Source organism: Labeo rohita, chromosome 6 (assembly GCF_022985175.1).
Source record: "Labeo rohita strain BAU-BD-2019 chromosome 6, IGBB_LRoh.1.0, whole genome shotgun sequence".
Lineage (NCBI taxonomy): Eukaryota > Metazoa > Chordata > Actinopteri > Cypriniformes > Cyprinidae > Labeo > Labeo rohita.
In genome coordinates this window covers 23200139-23223197 of record NC_066874.1, presented here as the reverse complement: position 1 = coordinate 23223197, position 23059 = coordinate 23200139, and the positions used below count along the sequence as shown (strand labels likewise).

Sequence of the window (23059 nt, the reverse complement as noted above, 5' to 3'; positions counted from 1 at the left end):
ATATGTGCTTTGACGTCTGACCTACCATGTAGAAAATGTATTTTGACATGCAAAGCAGATTTTCATTATGAAAAAAACATTACTTTTCATAAAATATCACTTTTCTCTCAAATCGCAGGCAGCTGTATAGGGTAAAAATACCAGTTTACTTACTGACGCATCTTACCCCACTCTTCCCGCCCCAAAATAACACTGCAGCCCTATGTATTTCGCACTCAAATATGTATTTTCAGGCCAATGTGCATTGTTACAAATCTAAATAAGCATCTGCTCTCAAAGTCTCAAAACAGCAGAGAGAAGAGACCGTAATCAAGTCATGTTTGTTCTTCCTCTTTCCCCAAAATTTCCCTTAATTACCTTTATTCATCTCTTCAAAGCACTGCTCTGTGAAACTCATGAGGGCAAACCTCTTCACACTCATGGTGGGATTTTTCATCTCATGATCTCTTCAGAATCCATTGAGGCTTTTCACATTGTGGAACACTGATTAGGTCTTCATCTGGTATTTTCTGATTCAAAACATGATTTCTGAAAAGCAGGAGTTCTGATTCAGGAGGCCTTTGTTTTGCTTTGGCTCAAAGTGTGAGTTTTTGGATTTGAGGCATCTGAAGAAGCGTGCCAAGGTAAGTTAAACACGCTGAATCTGTATTTTTTTTTCCCTTAAAGCAGAGACTAACGCTGAGCTCCACCAATTACAGTTGCCATTCTACCTACAGATGTACAGGGTGTTTTCTGTAATCTAAACTGGATTTTCTTTTCATTTCGGATTGACCCAGATTTCTTTTGTTCTTCTGATCAGCCCTTCCAGCTGAATGATTCACTAAAGGTATGTTTCCAGGCAAGGCCTTCGGGATGAATTCCAAAGATTTAAACAATTCTGAAAATACAGTGTTTATTTGAGAAAGCTCTTTTGTTTCCCTGTTATTGAAACGTTTGGGGTCAGAAATTTGACTAAAATTAGTATTTTTATTCACCAACACTCTTAAAAATAAAGGTTCCAAAAGGGTATTTTTGCAGTGATGCCATAAAAGAACCATTTTTGGTTCCCCAAAGAACCTTTCAGTGAACAGTTCCTGAACGAATCATCTTGAAGAACATTTTCGACTATAAAGAACCTTTTGGATGTTCAAGAACCACTGATGCCAACAAAAAACCTTTATTTTTAAGAGTGAGGCATGCATTAAACTGATCAAATGTGAAAGCAAAGACATTTATGATGTTACATTCATGTTTTCATTTTAAAAAAATCTTTTGAACTTTCTTAAATGAAAGAATCCAGTTATAAATGCATAACTGTTTCCATAAAAACAACGTTAATAAGAAAAGTTACAGCTTTGCCATCACAAACAGCATTAAAATAGAACAGTCATTAAAATATAAAACAGTTATGTTAGATTGTAATAATATTGCACAATATTACGTTTCGACATAAATGCTTTTTTAAAAGCTTCCAAATGATAGTGTATATACAACACATATTAGAAGTATAATAGTAAACAGCAATATTTTCAACATATTTTTTTACTAAAACCTGATACTTGAAAAATGCCTGCAAACTCCATTTTATGATCAAATTGTGGAAGCATTCAGGAGTGAAATGCCTCAAACTGAACTGCAGCCTCACTGATATTCTTCCTTCTTCAAAGCGGAACAATTCAAGCCAGCAGGCACATAACCAGGGTAGTTTGGGAATGGGAATAGGGAACAGGGTTTTGGGAAGGAAACAGCTGAAAATGCACCTTCCAGCCATCTCTGTGTTTCATACAGTGGCTGCAGCTAGCAGCAGACTGTATCTAAAGCATGTTTGGCTTTTTTCCCCCCCGCTGCTCATGACGATGTCAGGCAAAATGAGAAGTCGTTTCAGAGACGGAGCAAGTTATTACATTTTGATTAAAGATTAGAAAGACAATAGCATGCAAAGATGAATCTCTCACAATAAGAGCAGGAACAAGTAAATAGGGTCAATTTTGGTATCGTGTTGACTTCAACATCAGCAAAATGCTGACATACTATATACATGAAAATTGCATTACTAGAGCAAATTGTATTAGAAATGACATTTAAAAAGAACATCAGAGAGATCCGTGAACAGAATGTCACTGGGATTGCAGCATCCTCCTCAAACCTCAATGGAGCATTTCTTTTTTTTTCCCCACTATTTTTTTCCCTTTCATAAGACATATGTGCCTGCCTGATGTTGACCTCACTGTTGATTTTACGTGTGCCAAAGAGCTAAAGCAAAAGAGGTACTCTTTTGTGAAGACCAAGGATTAAAATAAGATTAAGTCGATCACAGCCAACAAATCTTGTCTCACAATGTGCCACAAGTTCTCAACACCAGATTAAATGTCAAAGCCAAGCTATAATATTGTCTCTAATGTGTTGAAAACCAACTGGCGACATTCCCATAAGTGCCTTTAGCAATGAGAAATGATGATAATTACATCTGGATGTACGTGGACATGGAAACCGAAGCTATTGGCTGCCAAATGCCAAACAATGGCCAAACTAATAAAGATGACTGAATGTGGAAAAGCTATTAAAATGCTGACTTAGTGCACACAGTTCATGATTTCCAAAGGACAAAGTTTTTTTGGTTTTTTTTTTAGGCTGTTTTAATAAATGAAGCAAAATGCACATTATGTTGTAGCTAACTACCATTTACCTCTATCTCTCGCACACACATACGCATACTCTCACATGCATGCACAATATTATCTCAACATCTGCTATTTCAAATGAACACTGTATCTCCTGTGTCAAAATTACCCATTCAAAACCGGCAAAAATACATCAAATAATCCACTAGGGATCTCTGCCTCCCCTAGCCATCTGTGCTCCAGTCCAAACCATCAGACAGCTAATAGTTATGGTTATTACAGTGTTACCTCTCAAAGGACAAATTTAAAGTTTCCATTTGGATTTACATCATGTTCGGATTCCACTCACCTAAGAAGCTTTTGTAGGATAATAACAACACTTTCCTGTCAACGTGACTGTTCTGAATATGCATTGACTTACAGTTTGACTTGATTTTAATTGTGCGTTTGGTGTTTTATTCGTTTTATATGTAAGTCAGAGAGCAGGGCATCATGGTGAGCCATATTTTCATTAAATCTAAAATTTGTCTAAATCAGTTATCATCAATCATATGTCAGAATTTTGCAATAAATCATGATTGTTGCTTTTTGCCTGAAGCCATTTTGGCTGAGTTTTGGTTTTATGCCAGACAAATGTATCATTCCAATTACTGTTAATTTCATGGAGAGATCCTATTCTCTCTAATAATCAGGGCTGGGTGGAGTATTGCATATATTTGTACTAAATTAGTTGGCAATATAAAATTATGCAGTTCATTCCTATTGCAGTACCTTACCTAAACTTGAAAAAAGGGAGTATTTCTATAAAATAGTATACGTATAAATAATTATGTTTTAATAAACCCTTGTTGATAGAGTCTAAACATCAGAAAAATATCAGTCTATGCACGAGTTTTCTATGTTAAAAAAGGGAAATAATCATGTGATATGGATGTGACAAAAAAAGGACACCGTTTTGATAGACTACATACTTTGTAGGATTTCTGCAAATTAAAATGCACAAACCAGACGCAATACCCAACAAACAGAGTATATATATATATATATATATATATATAATTGTTACTTTATTTTAATTTTGATGTGTCAATTTATGAGGAATATGTACTGTTATGGACGTGACAAGCCTGAAAATAGCTCTTACCAGACTATGGAAAATCATGCACTAAAAATAAAAAAAATGCTTTAAAGACTTTAAGAGAGACCTCACATGGGTATTTGAACCACCAAATGTTGACATCTGTGCTATCAGTATAGTAAAAACCTTTGGTAAAACATTTTTTTTCATGGTAAGGTTGACATTTGCGTGAAATTACTCATACCAGACTTGCACTAATAGCTCTGGCACTTAAACTGTATTAACTACTACATATCTTAATTAATAGAAAATTAAAAACAATTAACAGGATAAAAAGAATTAACAGGAAATAAAGTCCTAAGAATGATTCATAAATGATCCATTGCTAATAAAGAAATTAAATTCAGGTAAATGAGAAATTATTTCCTAATAAACTTTTAATATTTAAGCCTATTTTAATTATAAGAAGACACAGGCATATATGATGGGGACATACTGAACGGCAGTATTAACTCATCTAACCAATTATGAATATTGCAATGATTTTAATTAACTTTTAATCTGCATTAAAAGTCAAAATTGAATAGCATAATCATTTAAAGGGGTCACTGGATGCAAAATTCACTCTTACATGTTGTTTGAACATAAATGTGTTGGCAGTGTGTGTACACAACCACCCTACAATGACAAAAATCCCCATAAATCATTACCACTTTCTCAGATCAAGCTGTGCACAGATTCTTGGCAGAGTGGTGTAGTTTTGCAAGGCCACTCCCACGATTGTTGGTGTAGACCCGCCCTGAGGGAGCTGTAAACAGTCTTCCACTGTTTCGACGCTGGAGCAGGAGTAGACAAGAATGTCTCCTAAGCGATTGAGGTGTTTTGTTGTTGGATGTAATAATGAACATAGCAGTCATTATTTATGCAGAGGATTACTTTTGTTTTTTAAGGAAATGTGCCCCTAGATATACCTAAATGCGTGTTCACATGATTCATTCGTGATCCAGCTTCACCTACACGATTGTTGTGTCAGTATAAGGTTTTTTTATGAATCTTTGCAAATCGCCTTTCCTAATAATGTGTTAGTTAGCAAGTCTCACAGCTAAATGCGGCTAAAGTAAACAGTCTCTCAAAGAACTGCTCATCACCCCACAGAATAGAGGGGCGGGGTGAGCAGAGCTCATTAGGATTTAAAGGGACATGCACCGAAATGGGTCGCTGAGAACAAAACTGTTTTTGACAAGGTATAAAGGGTGTTGTTTTACACAACCATATGAGAAGTGTTAACCAAAGTGTGTTATAAGTTTTTCATTAAGTCCCTAAAGAATCATTTCAACTTGTTGACAATGGACATCCGATGACCCCTTTAATAAAAGTTCCTGTGTGGTATTTTTTATGTTTTATAATGTTTTAGCAATAAACAGCAATAATTAATGACTGTTGGTGCATATGAAATAATCATGACTTGAAATAATGTTCACTTGCATTCCAAACAGGCAATCTCTAGAATTTTTTTCTTCAAAATTTTAAAAATCCTTGTTTTTAATTTCCATTAGCCAGTAAATATTTTAGTTTATTTGCCAGACTTGACTAGCAATAACCTTAAAATAATAGTAAAAATGCTAATACTAAAAGCAGTGAAACGTGTGCGATGACAGTTATTTTTTAACCTTACTGTATATGCATTTGTATGAGTTTCCCTTTTTTAGATACAAAATTTATGAGAGAAGCATATTTAAATGAGTACCGCAAGGTGATTTACTAAGGTGCAAGGTAGTTAATTCACTGGTATTTGTGGCATTATTTAACGTCTCAAAAAACACATCCCTGCAAAGATGTAAAGATGAAGAGGGGAAACGCAACTGTCTGCAACTGATTAGATGTACTTTTGCTTTATTTAAATATTCCACGGCTCTATTCACACTCTCATTAATGAGTTTGTGTACTGTTTCCTGTCAAATGCTCTGTCACAAGGTTCTACTGCAAAGCAGTCATAGGGCAAAACATGCTGCAAAAATATGTCTGTGCTAAACTTATTATAAGCCAATAAAGCAGTGGAAAGTGAAATCTAACAATCTATTAGCCAGTAGCTAAAGACAAACATTATTTAGTCACATTTTATGAGAGATTTACTAGAGGGTAAAAGGGATAGATTACCTAAAAATGAAAATTCTGTCATTAATTACTCATCCTCATGTTGTTCCAAACCTGTAAGATCTTCGTTCATCTTCAGAACACAAATTGAGATATTTTTGATGTAACGACATGAGGGTGAGCAATTAATGACAGCATCTTCATTTTTGGGTGAACTAACCCTTTAAGCCATTTCAGAGCAAATATATAATAATAAGTTATATGTACTCAAAGGATTACAAATATAGGCCTAACCTTTATTAATATATTATATATTAATAATATACAGCGCCGCTTAAAAGTTTGGGATCAGTAAGACTAGTAATGTTGTAAAGTCTCTTATGCTCATCAAGGCTGCATTTATTCGTTCAAAAATACAGAAAAAAACAGTAATATTGTGAAATGTTATTACAATATAAAATAATGGTTTTTATTTTAATATACTTTAAAATATAATTTATTCCTGTGATGCAACGCTGAATTTTCATCAGCTGTTACTCCAGTCTTAAGTGTCAAATGATCCTTTAGAAATCATTCTAATATGCTGATTTATTATTAAAATATTAATGTTGGAAATCGAATATTTTTTTGAAACCTGTGATTCTTTTTTTCAGGATTCTTTGTTGAATAAGTTAAAAAGAACAGCATTTATTCAACATATAAATCCTTTCTAACAATGTAAATCTATACTATTATTTTGTATCAATTTAACACATCAATGGTGCATAAAAGTATTAATTTCTTTCAAAAAAAGAAAGAATAAAAATGTACTGACCCCAAACAGTACAGTAGTTTAATGATTATTTTAAACAAATGCTGTTCTTTTTAACCTTTTATTGATCAAAGAATCCTGAAAAAAAGTATTAAATGTTCCAAAAAAAATATTAGGCAGCACCACTGTTTCCAACATCGATAGTAAATCAATGGAAGGATCATGTGACACTTAAGACTGGAGTAACAGCTGATGAAAATTTAGCTTTGCATCACAGGAATAAACATATATATACACATTTTTATATATATATATATATATATATATATATATATATATATATATATATATATATTTTTTTTTTTTTTTTTTTTTTGCATTTTCACATAAATTTTTGATAGGACAGTGTAGTATAGACAGTATATATTGATAGCAAACTTTTGAGCGGCAGCGTACATAATATAGAATAACATAATAATAACATAAAATAAAAATAAAGTGCTTTTACCTCCACATTAAATAAAAGATTTAGGCTTCTCTGTAACTTTCACAATATATATATTCTAGCTATTGAGGTGCATGAAATCTGTCCTTAGCCTTTTTTGCCATTTTCTTGTAGCTCCAGTCTATCATCAGGTTTCAAGTGTGTTCAACTAGGCAGTATTTTCAGCTTTTAGGAGGTGCAGCTTTTCTGTAATCTTTTGTGACAATCTCTCTGATACCGGGTTAAAACTGGCAGAGTGTCGCACTGTGAAAGTAGAAGAGACGCATCGGTTTGTTCCATATATGCAGCTAAATACAGTGATGCCACTCTATTAGGCCTTATAATTATACCCCAAAAGCTATTACAAAAGCTATCATTACAATAATTATACACAAGTGGTTCCGTCCAGGATGATTTGAATTGAATTCTTTGTAAAGCTGCTTTGGAATGATTTAAATTATGACAAGTGGCGTGCAAATATCACTGAACTGAATTGAACATGACAAACAGCATATGCGAACAAGAAGCTCTCAGCACTGTATAAAACTCAAACCCTGTTGAGACGAACACCATGTGAATAAATCAACAGAGATGGGCAAGCGTCTCGCAACTTTAATTCTAATTCCTACAACAAATACTGGATAAATTATACGTGTGAGGGCCCGCTGGGACCCTGGCATATTTTGCATGACCTAATTCTGCTCACTGCCTTCCTTAAGTGACATATTTCTTGCAAGCCAGCACACCCTTTGCCACCTAATGTAGTGGAAGAACTAGGCTATAGAAAACTCGATCACTCAGCCCGATGTTTCCTTTGCACTGGGAGATATCATCTCAGCACTTCAAAAGAAGACGCAGCGAGCGAAGGAAACTCGTTCTTTGTGGTTTTCGTGCTAGTATTGAAGGTGCTAACTGTCAGAAAAATCAGCTTCGCTGATGGATCATGACATAACAAACTACAAACCGAAGATACGTGCCAGGTTGGCGTTCATAGCGAGACGAAGACGTCTAACGCGAAGGCGTGCATTTTAAGACCCCCTAATTTGAAAGGGATGGAGGGTAGATGAATAAGGAAATTTAATGAGCGTTCTTCGCTCACATTGGCTGCGTTTTTGGCAGAGACCGAACCTCCTTGGGTAAGCTTTCTGTGAGACCATTTGGCAGAGATTACGCCCAGCTTAACGTTTGTCCCACAAAGGTCTTTGATTCATAACTGAGATTTGAAAGCACACTTACATTCATCGAGTAACTAGTGCATGTGAGAATGCTTTAATCAGATACAGCTACAGAGCAAAGGGATTAGCAACACTAAAATGTAATCAGCGTGATTAAAACATTAATGCGTTCACATACAAAAGCATTTTAACAACAAGCCGGCTACGCTGTAACAGCATAGTGCCAAAGAAGAGTGGAAAATATTACACCATGCTGACAGTCAAATAGAGAAACAATTGCAGAGCATTTCAATACTAGATGAGAGTCAACAGGGGGGACCATTTTCTTTAAAGGGACTATGATAGGTGCTGGGATGCTGCAATAGGGGAAAATTGAAATGCTGCGGAGAAGGGAGGCTGAATCAACAGAAGATCCGTTAAAAATGCGGCCATGCTAAGATGTCTTTAAAAAACACTGAGCAACATGATGTATATTAGAGACTCTCACTGGTTTCTTCGGAGCGCCTGTGTTCCCGATACAGAAAATGACACCCGGCCACGGTAACCATGGCAACACACCCTATGGACATGCACTAGATAGCCTCTGCTATCTAACACTAGTTCAAACACCTTGGTAGGCGTTTACATAACAAGGGACAGTGCACCCAAAAATATAAATCGGTCATTATTTACTCAGCCTCAAACCTGTATGACTCTCTTTTTCTTCTGGATAACACACAGTGTTTTTTTACATACCATACAAATTACATTTTATTTTTTTCCAAATTCCATTTTTTCCATTTTAATTTTGCTGGATTCCGTTTTTACTTTTTTAGACTTTGTTTGAATGGTTAAATAAAAAAATATTAATAAAAAACAGGTGTAATTAATTGAAATCATGAGACATACAATGCCCTCCAAAAGTTTTGAAACGCCCTAGAAAGTGGGGTTTTAATTTGTGATAATTTTGCACTGATCAGGGGCAACACAAACTACGAAAACATATTTTATATATAGAAAACAATATAAAATTATACATAGAAAAAAACTATGCAGCTCTGCATAATCTGGGCCTAAATTCACTGTATTCTAAACTTAATTGGCAATCAACTGTTGAAGGTGTGCTGACCCAAAAATCTTTTAAAAACCTGGGCCAAGTTTAAACCAGTAACCAGGCATCACAGCTGGCAAAGGGGCATGTCTGACTTTGACATTATGTAATCAAAATGAAAATTATTATTGCTGGTCTTCTGTGATAATGGCAAGTTACTTTAATGTATTTGCACCAAAAAAATTATAAGGATTTATGCTGATATCGTCCAAAACCACACTTTGCCAGGGGTGTTTCCAAACTTTTGGAGAGCAGTGTATACAATTTCACAGCAATTTATTAAAAGTTTAACAAAAATCCAATTTTTAAGGCCCTGTGAAATAAGTTTTTTTTTTGTCTCTCTCTCAAATTCAGTTTTATTTTTATCAAATTCTGTGGTTACCATTAATTTTCTGGATTCCATTTGAATGGTTTTATTAAATTTTAATAATCAAAAGCATCTCTAATTAGCTGATTTTATATATATTTAAAAAAAAATATTTCATTTCTTTCTTTTTTTTCAGAAACACTGTGTTGTGTATTTACATTTTTCTGGTAAATACATTCTGGTAAATAATTTCTCTGGTAAATATTCCTTAAAAAAATTATGTTTTAATCATTGTATTATTAGTAGTAGTAGTGGTAGTCCTATCATTACATTAAGTAATATATTTCTGTCACAGTTTCTTCAAGTTAAACCGAACTTTTATTTTAAAGTGTTGCTTGCTTTAAAAATGGTAAAATGCTCATGAAATGATTCTTAGACCAGTTTTAGAGATTCTAGAGATGTTTATGTACTCATATTTTGAGCTGGCAGAGGCTGAAAACACAGCGAGCGTCATGCATGCTTCAGTATGTGTGCAGTAAACGAAACCGCATGTCTGTGCCATTCATTCACACAGAGACATGCAGAACATTCAGGATTCATATTTAAATAGTCTTTTTACAGTTTAATATTCACAGACACTAGTCCTATGCATTTTGACGTAAGTGTACTGACCTACACTGTAAAAAATGACCGTGAATTTAAAAATACTACAGTAACAAACTGTTAAATGATTAACGGTAAGTTACCCTACTATATACGATGAAAAACTGGCTTGGACATTACATGTAATATTACGGTAGTATACCGTTTTTGGAAGTGAAAAAGCATAATTTACAGTAAGTACCTGTAAATGGACATTCCCAGAATTCCAAATTTGATGTTTTTTGTTGAAATAACGTCTCTTCTTCTTATCAGTTTTGTACATTAGGGTTGTACGTTACACCTAATGTTGTTAAATTAATGTTTATTGCATTATTTCAGTTTCATGTGTGTTACCATGATAGTGTTTAGTGTTTGTGTTGATGACACTGTGCACCTTCTATATATGTTAATATTTAAAAGCTGCTTGTGATGGGCTTTGGTTCATGTGACTTTCTAATCACGACCTGCTTTTGGTGGTTATCAGTGTATTACAACAGTACAAAACAGATTTCAGTACTTCAGTAAGTTGGTATATTAACATTATATCAGTTCTTTAAATTATGGTATTTAAATGTAAAATTTAAGTTAAAACCATTAAACCAAAAACGCTGCTACCATATTTTTTACGGTAAAATTCTGGCAACCACAGCTGCCATTTTTTAACGCAAATTTTATGGAATTTTTTTTGCAATGTACTTTTGATTTATTCATCCCATTTCGCGTTATACAGTAAATTTTATTTTTATGACTGGATTCCGCAATTCCCTCTGCATTTTCTCCATCGCAGAAATCATAGGGCCCTACAGTGGGGTCAAATGTTTTGGACTCCACTAAATTGTATGTATGGACAAAAACAACTGAAAGATTAGCTTCTTTTGAGTTTCACAGAAGACGAAGACGAGGGTACGTAAACGATGACAGATTTTTCATTTTTGGGTGAACTACCCCATTATCTTATAAATTCATGTAGCACATGAGCACTATCCAACTGGCACAATAATAGAAGCCTTTTGCACTATCCACAATGTGTGAACAATGGCAAGCATTGTGGGTTTGTTCTCCTGACTAAAACATATTCTCAGCTCAGCACAGCACTTAAATAATTGCAGTTTGAGTACTCTGTTTTTACCACAATTTCACTAATGGCCTTTTAAAGAGTCCCCGGCTGTTTTCAGAAGTACCAAACACCTTTAAAACATCAGAGACCCACCAACAAAGAAAAGTTGGGTGATCTAAAAGTTAAAAGTAGTGAGCTGGTACAAATTAAATGCCATTGTTCATGTCGGTTGGGTTTTGACAGCTGCAATTAAAAGTCTCATGTTCTTGAAGGAAACCAGGCGCTGCCGTCTCTCAAGAGGCAACTGCTTTCATTTCATAAATAAGCTCACTTCCTAACGGCTAATATTGTGTCATAATGCCAATCCTCTCTGGTTCTGACAAATGGAAAATGCGACATTACGTGACCTATTAGGCAGCGTGAAAACAAAGCGAGATATGCGAAGCATGAAAAAATATTTGGAAGAAATGGCGGGCATCTTAGCAGCTGACAGCATGTGATGATGGTGTGGCATTCCCAGTCTGAGCAGGGCCTCCAGTCTGCCAAGAATGCAGAGGCAAAGCTGTTGAGATGATTGATGACACGCCTCCACTGGCCCTCTCTTCCCTGCTGACATGCACTCACAACCCAACACTTTTCACCGCTAATTGGACAACCTTGCAAATTCCTTCCTTGAGACTGTGGTCCACTAAATTAGCCACTGATAACTGCCCAGAATTGGTTCAATTTATGAACGTCCAGAACTGTCGTGCTGGTAAGGTGTCACTCATACTGCAGAAGCTGTTGAACAAACCTGTCAGGCATGCAACTTTCCAGACGAGTTTATTTCTCATTAGTTTTCCATTTTAATGTTTTGATCAAGCTTGCGGGTGACAGTTCATTTAAAGTCTTGCTAGGCAGAACTTTGCTTGAAATGGTGAATTGATGTTTTTGTGCACAATGAGTCCCAAAGGACAAAAATCACAATGCAGCCATAAATGGGACATCACATGATCTACTTTTGTTTCTTTGATTAGTTTGATTAGTTGATTAGTTCGCTGACATTATAATGTTGATCATTATGTCAACTTAAAGGGGACATCGGATGCAAAATTTACTTTTAAATGGTGTTTGCAGCCCCACCCACAACCACTGATGGACTGTCCCGTATTAATATTATTAAATATTATTAAATTAAAATTTCCATCCTCAGCGGGTTGTACGTTGTCCGCCATTTTCCCTGTGTTCAAGCAGCTGTAGCCACAATGTCACATAAGCAATGCAGGTGTTTTGTAGTTGGATGTCAACGTGAACATAAGCGTCATTTCCATTTTCCCCCAACATCAAAGCCACTGAGGACGCAGTGATTTAGCTTTGTTTTTGACTGTAAAGTGCCGCGAATACACCAAAAATGGAAGAGAGGGGCGGGGTGAGCAGTAGCTCATTACATTTAAAGAGACATGCACCGAAATGGGTTGCTGTGAACAGAGCTGTTTTTGACAAGGTAAAAAAGCGTTGTTTTACACAACCATTTAGGAATTTTAATCAAAGTATGTTGCATAAAGACCCTAAAGAATCATACCAATTTGTACAAAATGGGCCTCCGATGTCCAAAATAACTTTCCTGATAATTTACTCAATTCCATGTTATCCAAGATGGAAGATCCAAGATTCATGTCTTTCTTTTTTCAGCTTTCAAAGAAATTAGGTTTTCTGAGGAAAACATTCCAGGATATAGTGGACTTCAATGGTGCTCAACAGACTGAATGTAACTTCAATGCAGCTTCAAAGGGCTCTAAACCTAGCCGAGGAATAAGGGTCTTATCTAGTGAAACGATCAATTATCTTCTAAAATAATGTACAATTTATATACTTTTTAACCTTAAAGGAGAAATCCACTTCCAGAACAAAAATTGACAGATAATGTACTAACCCCTTGTCATCCAAGATGTTCATGTCTTTCTTTCTTTAGCCGTAAAGAAATTATGTTTTTTGAGGAAAACATTTCAGGATTTTTCTCCATATAATGGACTGGTATGGTGCCCCAATTTTAAACTTCCAAAATGCAGTTTAAATACGGCTTCAAACAATCCCAAATGCGGTTGTAAATGATCCCAGCCAAGGAAAAAGGGTCTTATCTAGCGAATCGATTGGCTATTTTCATAAAAATAACACAGTTTATATATTTTTTAATGTCAAACGCTTTTTAGGGTATGCCGAAGAATTCTCATCTCATGTTCTCCCTCAACTTCAAAATTGTCTTATATCACTGTTTTCCCTTTTTGTTTAAGGATGTTTGATCTTCTTTGCATGTTCTCTTTGCAAGGACTGGGTCGGCATTTCTGCAGTGATGTAGGATGATTCTGAAATGATTTTTGAAGTTAAGGGGGAAAATACGATTGAAGTTTTTCGACATACCCTAACTGTTTTGAGCCAGAATACACGAGTTCAAGGAGAGCAAGACAAGATGAGCGTCTGAGATTAAAAAGTATTTTAATTGTATTTTTTTAATGAAAATAACTGATTGTTTTGCTAGATAAGACCCTTCTTCCTCGCCTAGGATCTTTTACAACCACATTTGGGATCGTTTGAAGCCACATTTAAACTGCATTTTGGAAGTTCAAACTCGGGGCACCATACCAGTCCATTATATGGAGAAAAATCCTGAAATGTTTCCCTCAAAAAAACATAATTTCTTTACGACTGAAGAAAGAAAGACATGAACATCTTGGATGACAAGGGGGTGAGTGATGGTGTTCTGGAAGTGGACTTCTCCTTTAAATTCTCATCTTGTCTAGCTCTGCGATGCTCATGCGTGCAGTCCGGTTCAAGACAGTTAGGGTAGGTCGAAAAACTCCCAACTCATTTTTTCCTCCATCTTTAAAATCGTCCTACATTGCTGCAGAAGTGCCGACCCAGTGTTTACAAAGTGAACGTGCAAAGAAGCTCAAGTGCCCATTACAAAGAAGGTAAAACAGCGATGTAGGGCGATTTTGAAGTTGGAGGAGAAAATGAGATGGGAGTTTACGACCAACACTGTCTCAAACCGGAGTGCACAGAGTACGTATGAGCATCGCAGAGCTCATTTGTGACAAGCATTTGTGGTTAAAAAGCATATAAATATAATTTTTTTTAAAGATAATGACTGATCATTTCGTCATTCCTTGGCTGGGATCATGTAGAGCCATTTAAAGCTGCACTGAACCAGCATTTTTAACCTTCAAAATGTTGAGCACCATTGAAGTACACTATATATAATCCTGGAATGTTTTCCTTAAAAAAACTAATTTCTTTACGACTGAAGATGACATGGGGGTGAGTAAATTATAAGGAAATGTTTATTCTGGAAGTGGAGTAATCCTTTATTGTGTGTAATATTCTACAACATTTAGGTTGTACTAAATGAAATTGTCTTGATAACTGAATATTGGGCTGTGGATTTCTAAGAATGGATTTCTAGTGATTAATACATTTACATGTTAAATAAGAACTCAATTCATTTTTTGAATGTAATCAAAAGGTTACTCAAAAAGATTAATGCAAACCAAACAAGCATCACAGATTATGCTATATATTCTGTACATATATCTTCTCAGTTCAGATTTAAAAATAGTTTCTGGAAGACACAGTGTTGTCAACATGATACTGCCCTGTGTTTTTCACAGACACTAACAAAGTAAAACTGCAACCGCCATCCAGCTGGAAATCTGGGTCTGTTATGTAACACAAATGTGGTCAATGGCCATTCAAAAATTTGAAAACTACCAGACTCAGTGTGAAGCCTCGCCAAATGTCTTAGCAGCAGCCTAGCAGCACACAAACTGATATTTAAAATATTTGAATGCGTGACCTTTTAATCTGTCTGAGACATATGAACTCTACAGAAACTCTAAGGGGCTAGACTATACAGTTCTGGGTTTAGTTTTCAGGAAGCAAGCATTTTGATGAAAATGTTTACCTTGAATACACTGCCAGTAGCTTCGAATAAAAGCAATAAAAGCAAAGCCAAATAAACACAATTAATTTTTGGAAAATTACACTGGACTAACAAGCTATATCTGAGAGTTTATGGTTCCAACATATCATTACACAATTTGGTAGCTGAAACAGGAATCTATGTTAAATAAATAATCCTCATAAAAGAGCCCAACCATCCAGAATATTACTTTTTTCCATTCTACAAGGGAAACCGCAATCAACATTGCCTTACATCAAGCAATTTTTGATATCTTTGTTGGCCAACATAGCGATATGTCACATTAAGCTCTCAGAGGGGGAAAGAAAGCCTAAATGCTATTGATCTGCTTCACTGCTTTGTATTCTATTCACTAATAATTACCAATGCAGTCCCTCCAATTACTCGGCTCTACTTAACATTTACAGCCACGTGCAATCCGCACACATTGATTCATTATGCAAATGACAGGGACTAATTTAAGGCTTGCTTACATGACTCCATTTAAAAACCTGCAGCCATGGCAATGCACTGCACAAATGAATTGAGACACAGTTTCCTTTTAATGCTGCACAGAGAATATGAGAAACATTTAAGCCAAATATTAACAAATGTCGACTCCATTGAAGTCAAACGAAACTCAATGCCATATAGCACGGAGCCAATGACAAATAAGTCTTCAATATTAACAGTGCATTTGGTAAGGACTCATGACGGGATTACTGTTAAGGTGAACGGCGCAGGCCCGTGTGCTCTCCAGTTTGAGAGTAGAGTGGGTGTCTAGCACCTGAGGGACAAAGAAGCTTATCTGGTATCTAGTGAGCCTGCTTCATCAAAAGCCATGAAAATCAGTGACAGGTTGAGGAGAAGGGAGGTTAAATCTACTTGAAAGGCACTACTGTTTTTTTTCAGAAGTGCTTCAGGTATAATTGCTTTGAAGATAACCATTATCTGGTGGCAATGATTATTTTTTTCTGCATATTTTATCCTGAGACTCATGACCTCCCCCACAATTGGGAAAGGGGGCTTCTTTAGCAATATTCCATTAAAATATTGCAATTATACTGCCACAGAAATAAACTGGAGAAGAGAAATAAAATATATTCTGTTCTTTACTATCAAACAACATGAAGTGCAATAAACATCAGCCTACATTATATCATGGTTTCCCAAACTGGGGTTCATAAGTTGATGAAACGCTTATAATAAAATAAAATAAACTAGGGCTGTCAAATGATTAATCGCGATTAATCGCATACAAAATAAAAGTTTGAGTTTGCCTAATATATGTGTGTGTATTGTGTGTAATTATTATGTATATATAAATACAAACACATTCATGTATATATTTAAGAAATATTTACAATTATATGTAGTTATTATAATTTTGAAATAATTGATATTATATATAAATAAAAATATTTTGTACATAAATAACATATTTCTCTTAAATATATACATTAATTTGTGTGTATTTATATATACATAATAATTACACACAGTGCACACACATATATTAGGCAAACTCAAACTTTTATTTTGTATGTGATTAATCGCGATTAGTTGTTTGACAGCCCTAAAATAAACAATTACTACAAGACTTTCTGAACTTACATAATCGATAGGCTTTTTATAAGGAAAATCAAAAAGATAAAATTAAAAATTAGGTATAATCACTACACATTGTGAATAATATCATGCAATCAATAAAAAGTAACTTATATTAAATCTAATTACAATTACTTTTTTCTGTAATCCAGACTACATATAAGTTACTACCCAACACTATGTGTGTATATATATATATATATTGAACCACATTCTTTTATATTTTCTGTTTTCTATACATGCAGTTGCTTTAACAAAGAGTAACATTTTGCTTTCATAGCTGGTGAATGTCAGATAATGTTAAGTTCCTGCCTGGCTTTCTACAGCTTTCTGAATCAACTTTAATATCCAGGGCTTTCTCTATATTTAAGAGCAGTGTGTAAAACCACACAGAATTCAGACTCCTCGGTGGCACACTAAATATAAAAGCTGATAATCTCAAACTGTACGTTATTTAAAAAAAAAAAAACATGATAATGTTAACATTATAATGTTAAGATGTACCACTGGCATCATATCTGTAGTACACAGTATGTTGATATATTGCAGCCAAACTGCAAATATTAAACGTGGGCTTACTGGCACAAAGTCAAGAACCATTTACGGGAGATCACAGTATTTGTCATAATTTATGCTCTTCAGCTCAAGAGACCAACAATGCCAAGGATAAAGAGAGATTAGATATACTCTAAGAAGTCATTAACATTTTAAATCCTAAATATTCTCTTCAATACCTACGTGCTTCAATTTATGATCATGTTGTGTTGAAAACAGCACGATTTCACAAATAAAGCAAAATTCAAGAGAAGCTGGTTGTAGATAGATATCAATACCAGTATACACAATGGATACAATCCCTCTGTAATAACTGGATGTACATCAGCAAAGCATCAATGAATTCAACCTCATCCATTAAATATTTTACAGAGCACACCACTATGGTTAAAATGTTGGTGTTCAAGTTAATAATACAACAGAAGAGATAAAACAGAGGAGAAAATCTCACAGTAACATCCTTCCGATTAATCAGCACTGACAGTTAAGAGGTGTGGCCTGAAGAGAAAAGGAGCAGGTTCCCACCCACGTCTCCATGTAACACTGACGCCGGTGAGGGACACGTTTAAAGTGCAGGCACTAAGCATTCACAGACCACCAACTGACATTCTCTGATCATCTGGGACACTCATGACAGCCCTATTCACAGTGCACAATAGCCTCCCATTACAATTTCTTACCCAATTCTGAGATACAATAATGTTGTCACACTGAAAATACTTGGCATAAGTACCTTCACTTCTGAAAATGTAACAACAATATAAAAAACATTCTAGGGTGTATTTTAGTCAAAGCGGGGATAAGGGAAAAAAACTAAGATAACAATCAAGGCTTTCTGGCAAAAAACAGCAAGGTGCAAAACTGATGTCTGAATAGCCTGCTAAACATAACCAATGGTAGAAATTGACTGTCACTTAAAGCCAAGCAAACAATTTTGAGGCAACAAGGAGCGAACAAAGGGTGATGGTCCATCATTTTTTTTTCCCACAAAGCTCTACCTCACTGACATCATAACAGTGGGTGAGTTTTTCAGTAGATAGCTTGACGCAACCAACACAAATAGATAACATAACAACCATTACTTAAGAACTTACATAGCTTTTATACATTTCCCCAGGATTACATAAAACAAAGAGTTATGTAGTAAACTCTAATGATACCTCTTGTAGGTTCTTTTGAGTCGGATCTTTTCAATGAATCGTTTGACCGATTCAATAAACCGGCTTTGGACGATTAGTTCACGAATCGGACTGAATCATTCTGAGTAGTTCTGCAGTCACTGACTCTTTAAACAGTGAAGTGTCTCTGTCTTGTGCGATTTGTAACAAGCTGACACCCGATGAGTCAGCTGACAGTTTTTCATAAATAATATTTTATTTTAAAGCATGCTGAGAGATGTAGCCTAACTGAATTTAATGAATGTAATGTACTGAAACACAAATATCAGGTTCTAAATCACTTAACTATTTTGGCTACAGCATAATGCACTGGAAGACGTGACATTATAATAAACATCTACGTGAATAACAAAACCAGAAAACTGTAGTAACTATAGTATTTACATATTACTTTTAGAGGATGCAACGTGCCGCGCCAGGGTGTTTCGCACTACGTGATGACGCACTTACGTAAAAGAATTGCTAAATGGGTTTTTGAACAGGTTCACTGAAATGAACTGTTCGAAAGAACCGACTCTGGGAAATGAATCGAACTTCCCATTAATAGAGGTTCTGTGCTTAAACATATTTAGAAATGAAAAGGGGGACACGCTACAATTGCAAACAGTCAAGCGTGTATACTAACGCATATAAAAATGTTTCAAATGATTTTGAAAGTTAGATTTCGCGGAAGACGATATATAAACGACGTTTGGATCAATTACTAAGCAGAAAAATGCATAGACTCCCTATGACTGATATTTTTTAAAAAATATTTTATTTAAATTAGAGTATAACATCCAGCAGCAAACGTCAAGAATCGACTTGCGAAACTTAAATAAAATTAAAACTTGGCGTTAGACACTTGCATCAGTTACCGTCAGACACACCCATGAAAAAGCTTTCAATAAACGCGGATGGGTTGGAATTTTGTTAACATGTTTATTACAAACTACTCATAACTTGACGTGACTCAGATCGCCCATTAACCCCGCATATAATCGTGTGCAACTTTATTTTATTTTCACAACGCAAACATTCTTGGGGCTCTTTCGGACGGTGGGAATCATGAATGACTTCATTGTAATTGTGCAAAGTGTTCCGCTTGGCGGGGTTTACAAAAGTCTACCCCCTTCCCCAGCTCCTTATGCAACCCCTCATAGAGATAATCAGGACCCTAGACTTTAAAAATCTATAACCGAGCCAGCTCATCTCCCAAACTCGAGAATATTTCGGAAAAAATCATCACGGTCCCAAAGTGTTCTGGTCTGTGTGGGAATGAGCAGGGTTTGTGACCCAAATAAAAGTGACGGAGCGGCACTGGGGGGATCTGCCGAGCGTTGTTTACAAAACTGCGAGCAGAGCAGTGCGACTGAGGCAGGTGCCAGCCAAGTTTAGTTTGAACACTTCTACAGTGACTTGAGTCTCCTTACCTGAGCAGCGCGGTGTCTCCCTGTCTGCTGACCACGCTCTCGCTGGACGCATAGTCCACAGTTTGTCCAGCGGGCAAACACGATGGTAAAAAGCAGCAAAGACTAAGAATTATAGCGGTGAGCCACTGACCGGAGACGCACGCATCCTGCACTGCAATCATTATGTCCATCACCGCCGAATGGAGCACGATCCGCGCCGTTATCAAAAATAAAAATATAAGTATCTGGATGAAAATATAATAATCCTCCGCGAAAACCCCGAGAAATGGCGTTCCGTGTAGTTTCCCAGATTTGTTTTGATCGGAACCTGACCGCGGGAGGAAGTCGACTCTCCAGTGGCTTGCACACCATCTAGTGAGGAAATGGGAAACGGGAGCAGAGCTAGCAGCAGACAACCCCCCGGCTCTGATCCTGTTGCCATGCGGCCGTTTCCCAGGCAACCTGTTCCCTGTAGCTCGTGATGGAGCAGTTAAGCGGGTGGTTATTCTTGATACGGCAATACTATTTAAATGAGTGAGTTTTGACCACCCGGGCTTTAGCGCCCTGCAAGCTCGAGACGTCCTCCTGCAAACACGCACTTTGTTTTCTATTAGCCTATTGCGTGTGACGTCTCCAAAAACGAGTCGATGAAAAGGGCAAGATGTAAAATGACACAGGTCAGATCTTGTTTGTGTCATCGGTGGCCCATGCAGCCATGCTGCTGTTTGTTTCGAGAAGTTACTGCATGCTGGATGTCTCGTCCATTTTTCCGATTTCATAATTCTCTTAGACCAAGTGCTTTTTGTGTTGTTTATATAATATTGCCAAAGTAAACAAAAATGTCCTTAAAATTAAAGATTTACCATTTACTGATATTACATAACCCCGTTAGAATGCTTAAAGGGACAGTCACCCAAAAAATACAAATTCTGTCATTAATTACTCATGTCCTTCCAAACTTGTAAGACCTTGTTCATCTTCGAAACACAAATTAAGATATTTTTGATGAAATCCGGGAGCTTTCTGACCCTTCGTAGACAGAAACGAAACTACCACACTCAAGGCAAAGAAAGGTAGTAAGGACATCGATAAAATAGTCCATGTGACATTACTGGTTCAACCGTAATGTTTTGAAGCTACAAAAATACTTTTTGTGCACAAAAAGGTCTTTATACAACAATTTGTTGATTTGTTTGTCAGTCTTCGCCGTGCGTTCAGGAAAGTATCACGATGTAGAACTCGCTGTCCCTTGTTTGCAAGCAGAAGAAGATGTATGCTGTACATAAAATAGTCTTTTGTAAACATTCGACAGTGATGATGACTTCCCAGATAGCACACGTACATCTGCAAGATGTCTGTTAAAGGTCACTTGATCTAGAAGGCTTCTGCTGTGTACAAACATCTGACAGACGTCTGTATTATGTCAGCTTTATATACATTCTAAATTATAAACATCTTAAAGACGTCTAAAAGACGTCTATTTGACATCTGATAGGAAACATCCTATAGATGTATTGCAGATGAACAAACAGTCTAAAAAATACTTCTTCCAGATGTAAACGCAGACATCAAATAGACGTCTCTGAGATGTTTGTGTGTTATCAAGATTGTAATTTTTTGCCTGGCCTTACTAATTTGAACCAGAATATACCAACAATGAACTAAGAGAGATAGACTATGTCAGAACGTGGTATTCTCGTGAATGGCAGCAAAGATTTACACAGAAGATAAAGTCATTATTTTCTTTACACAAAAAATATTCTCATAGCTTCATAGCATTATGGTTGAACCAGTGATGTTACACAGTCTATTTTAACAATGCTCTTACTACCTTTCTTGAACCTTGAACGTTGCGTTGTGGTCTATGCAGTGTCAGAAAGCTCTTGGATTTCATCTAAAATATTGGTTGCACTTTATTTTAAAGTACATGTACAAAGTACATGGGTAGGGTTAGGTTTAGGGTTAGTACCTAGTGATTACCTAGTTATTGTAATTACTATAGTAAGTACATGTACAATAAAGTACTACCAAAATATCTTTTTTTTTTTTTTTTTTTTTTTTTTTGCAAAAACAGATAACTGTTCATGTTTTATTGTGTTTTATTGTGTTAGTTAGCTGTATTTTTTTTACTAATCAAATGTTATTTTTACTTAATCAAAATAACCCAACTGCAGTTTGATTAAGATTAATTGGAATGAACAATGAAAAAACATGATTTTTTAAAATTGAAAAGAGTTATCTGTTTTTGCAAATGAACTCTTCATATCTTCATTTGTGATCTGAAGATGAACTAAAGTATTATGGGTTTGGAACAACATGAGGGTGAGTAATAATTGCCAGAATTTCCATTTTTAGGTCAACTATCCACTAGTCATAAAATAAATACGTGCAGTATGGGGGCATAAATATACAGTATATCTGAATTTAAATGACTTTACAATTATGCATATATCTTAAATCTTCTGCTAAAATAGCCCAAACAATATGAAACAATTGACCTTGCAACAACATGCAAAATTGCAGCTTTAGCTGCAGTAGACCTAATATTAATACCGAAGTCCTCCTCATTTTCACAACTACACTCTTAAAAATAAAGGTACTTCACGATGCCATATAAGAACCTTTTTTGTCTAAATGGTTCCACAAAGAACCTTTAACATCTGAAGAACCTTTCTGCTTCACAAAAGGTTCTTTGTGGCGAAAGAAAGTTTTTCAGATTATAAAAAGTAAGAAAGAGACGGTTCTTTAAAGAACCGTGGACCTAATGATTCTTTGTGGAACCAAAAATGGTTCTTCTATGGCATTAATGCGAAGAACCTTTCAAAGCACCTTTATTTTTAAGTCTATTGCCAGTTGCATTTGTATGTAACAAGGGAGCGAGTTTGGTGTTGTGAGAAATCGGGGCCTCTCTCAAAATTGTCTCCAACTCTAGTTATACGTAGTGCACACAAACAACATCTCATAAGAAAACATATATATTTACATGATTTTAAGAAAAAAAAAAAATCATGAAGGTCCAAACCTAACCGTCCACGGGGCATTAACAGATCGTAAGAAAGCTAGAAATAACATCATACGAATTAGCCACCAATTTGCACATAAAATAGACACAAAC

At 35.7% G+C, this 23059-nt stretch overlaps 1 protein-coding gene across 3 annotated transcripts in view; it reads right to left on the bottom strand.

Annotated features, from left to right (window-relative positions):
- The window catches only part of negr1 (neuronal growth regulator 1), a 141260-nt gene extending 120715 nt beyond the window's left edge, over positions 1–20545 (bottom strand). The window contains exon 1 of one of the 3 annotated variants that reach the window (XM_051111970.1): positions 19966–20545. In XM_051111970.1, the coding sequence (XP_050967927.1) occupies positions 19966–20135 (170 nt within the window). In that variant the 5' untranslated portion in view covers positions 20136–20545. The remainder of the gene's footprint in view (positions 1–19965) is intronic. The other 2 variants (XM_051111971.1, XM_051111972.1) reach the window with 2 other exon arrangements.
- Positions 20546–23059: the final 2514 nt, after the last annotated feature.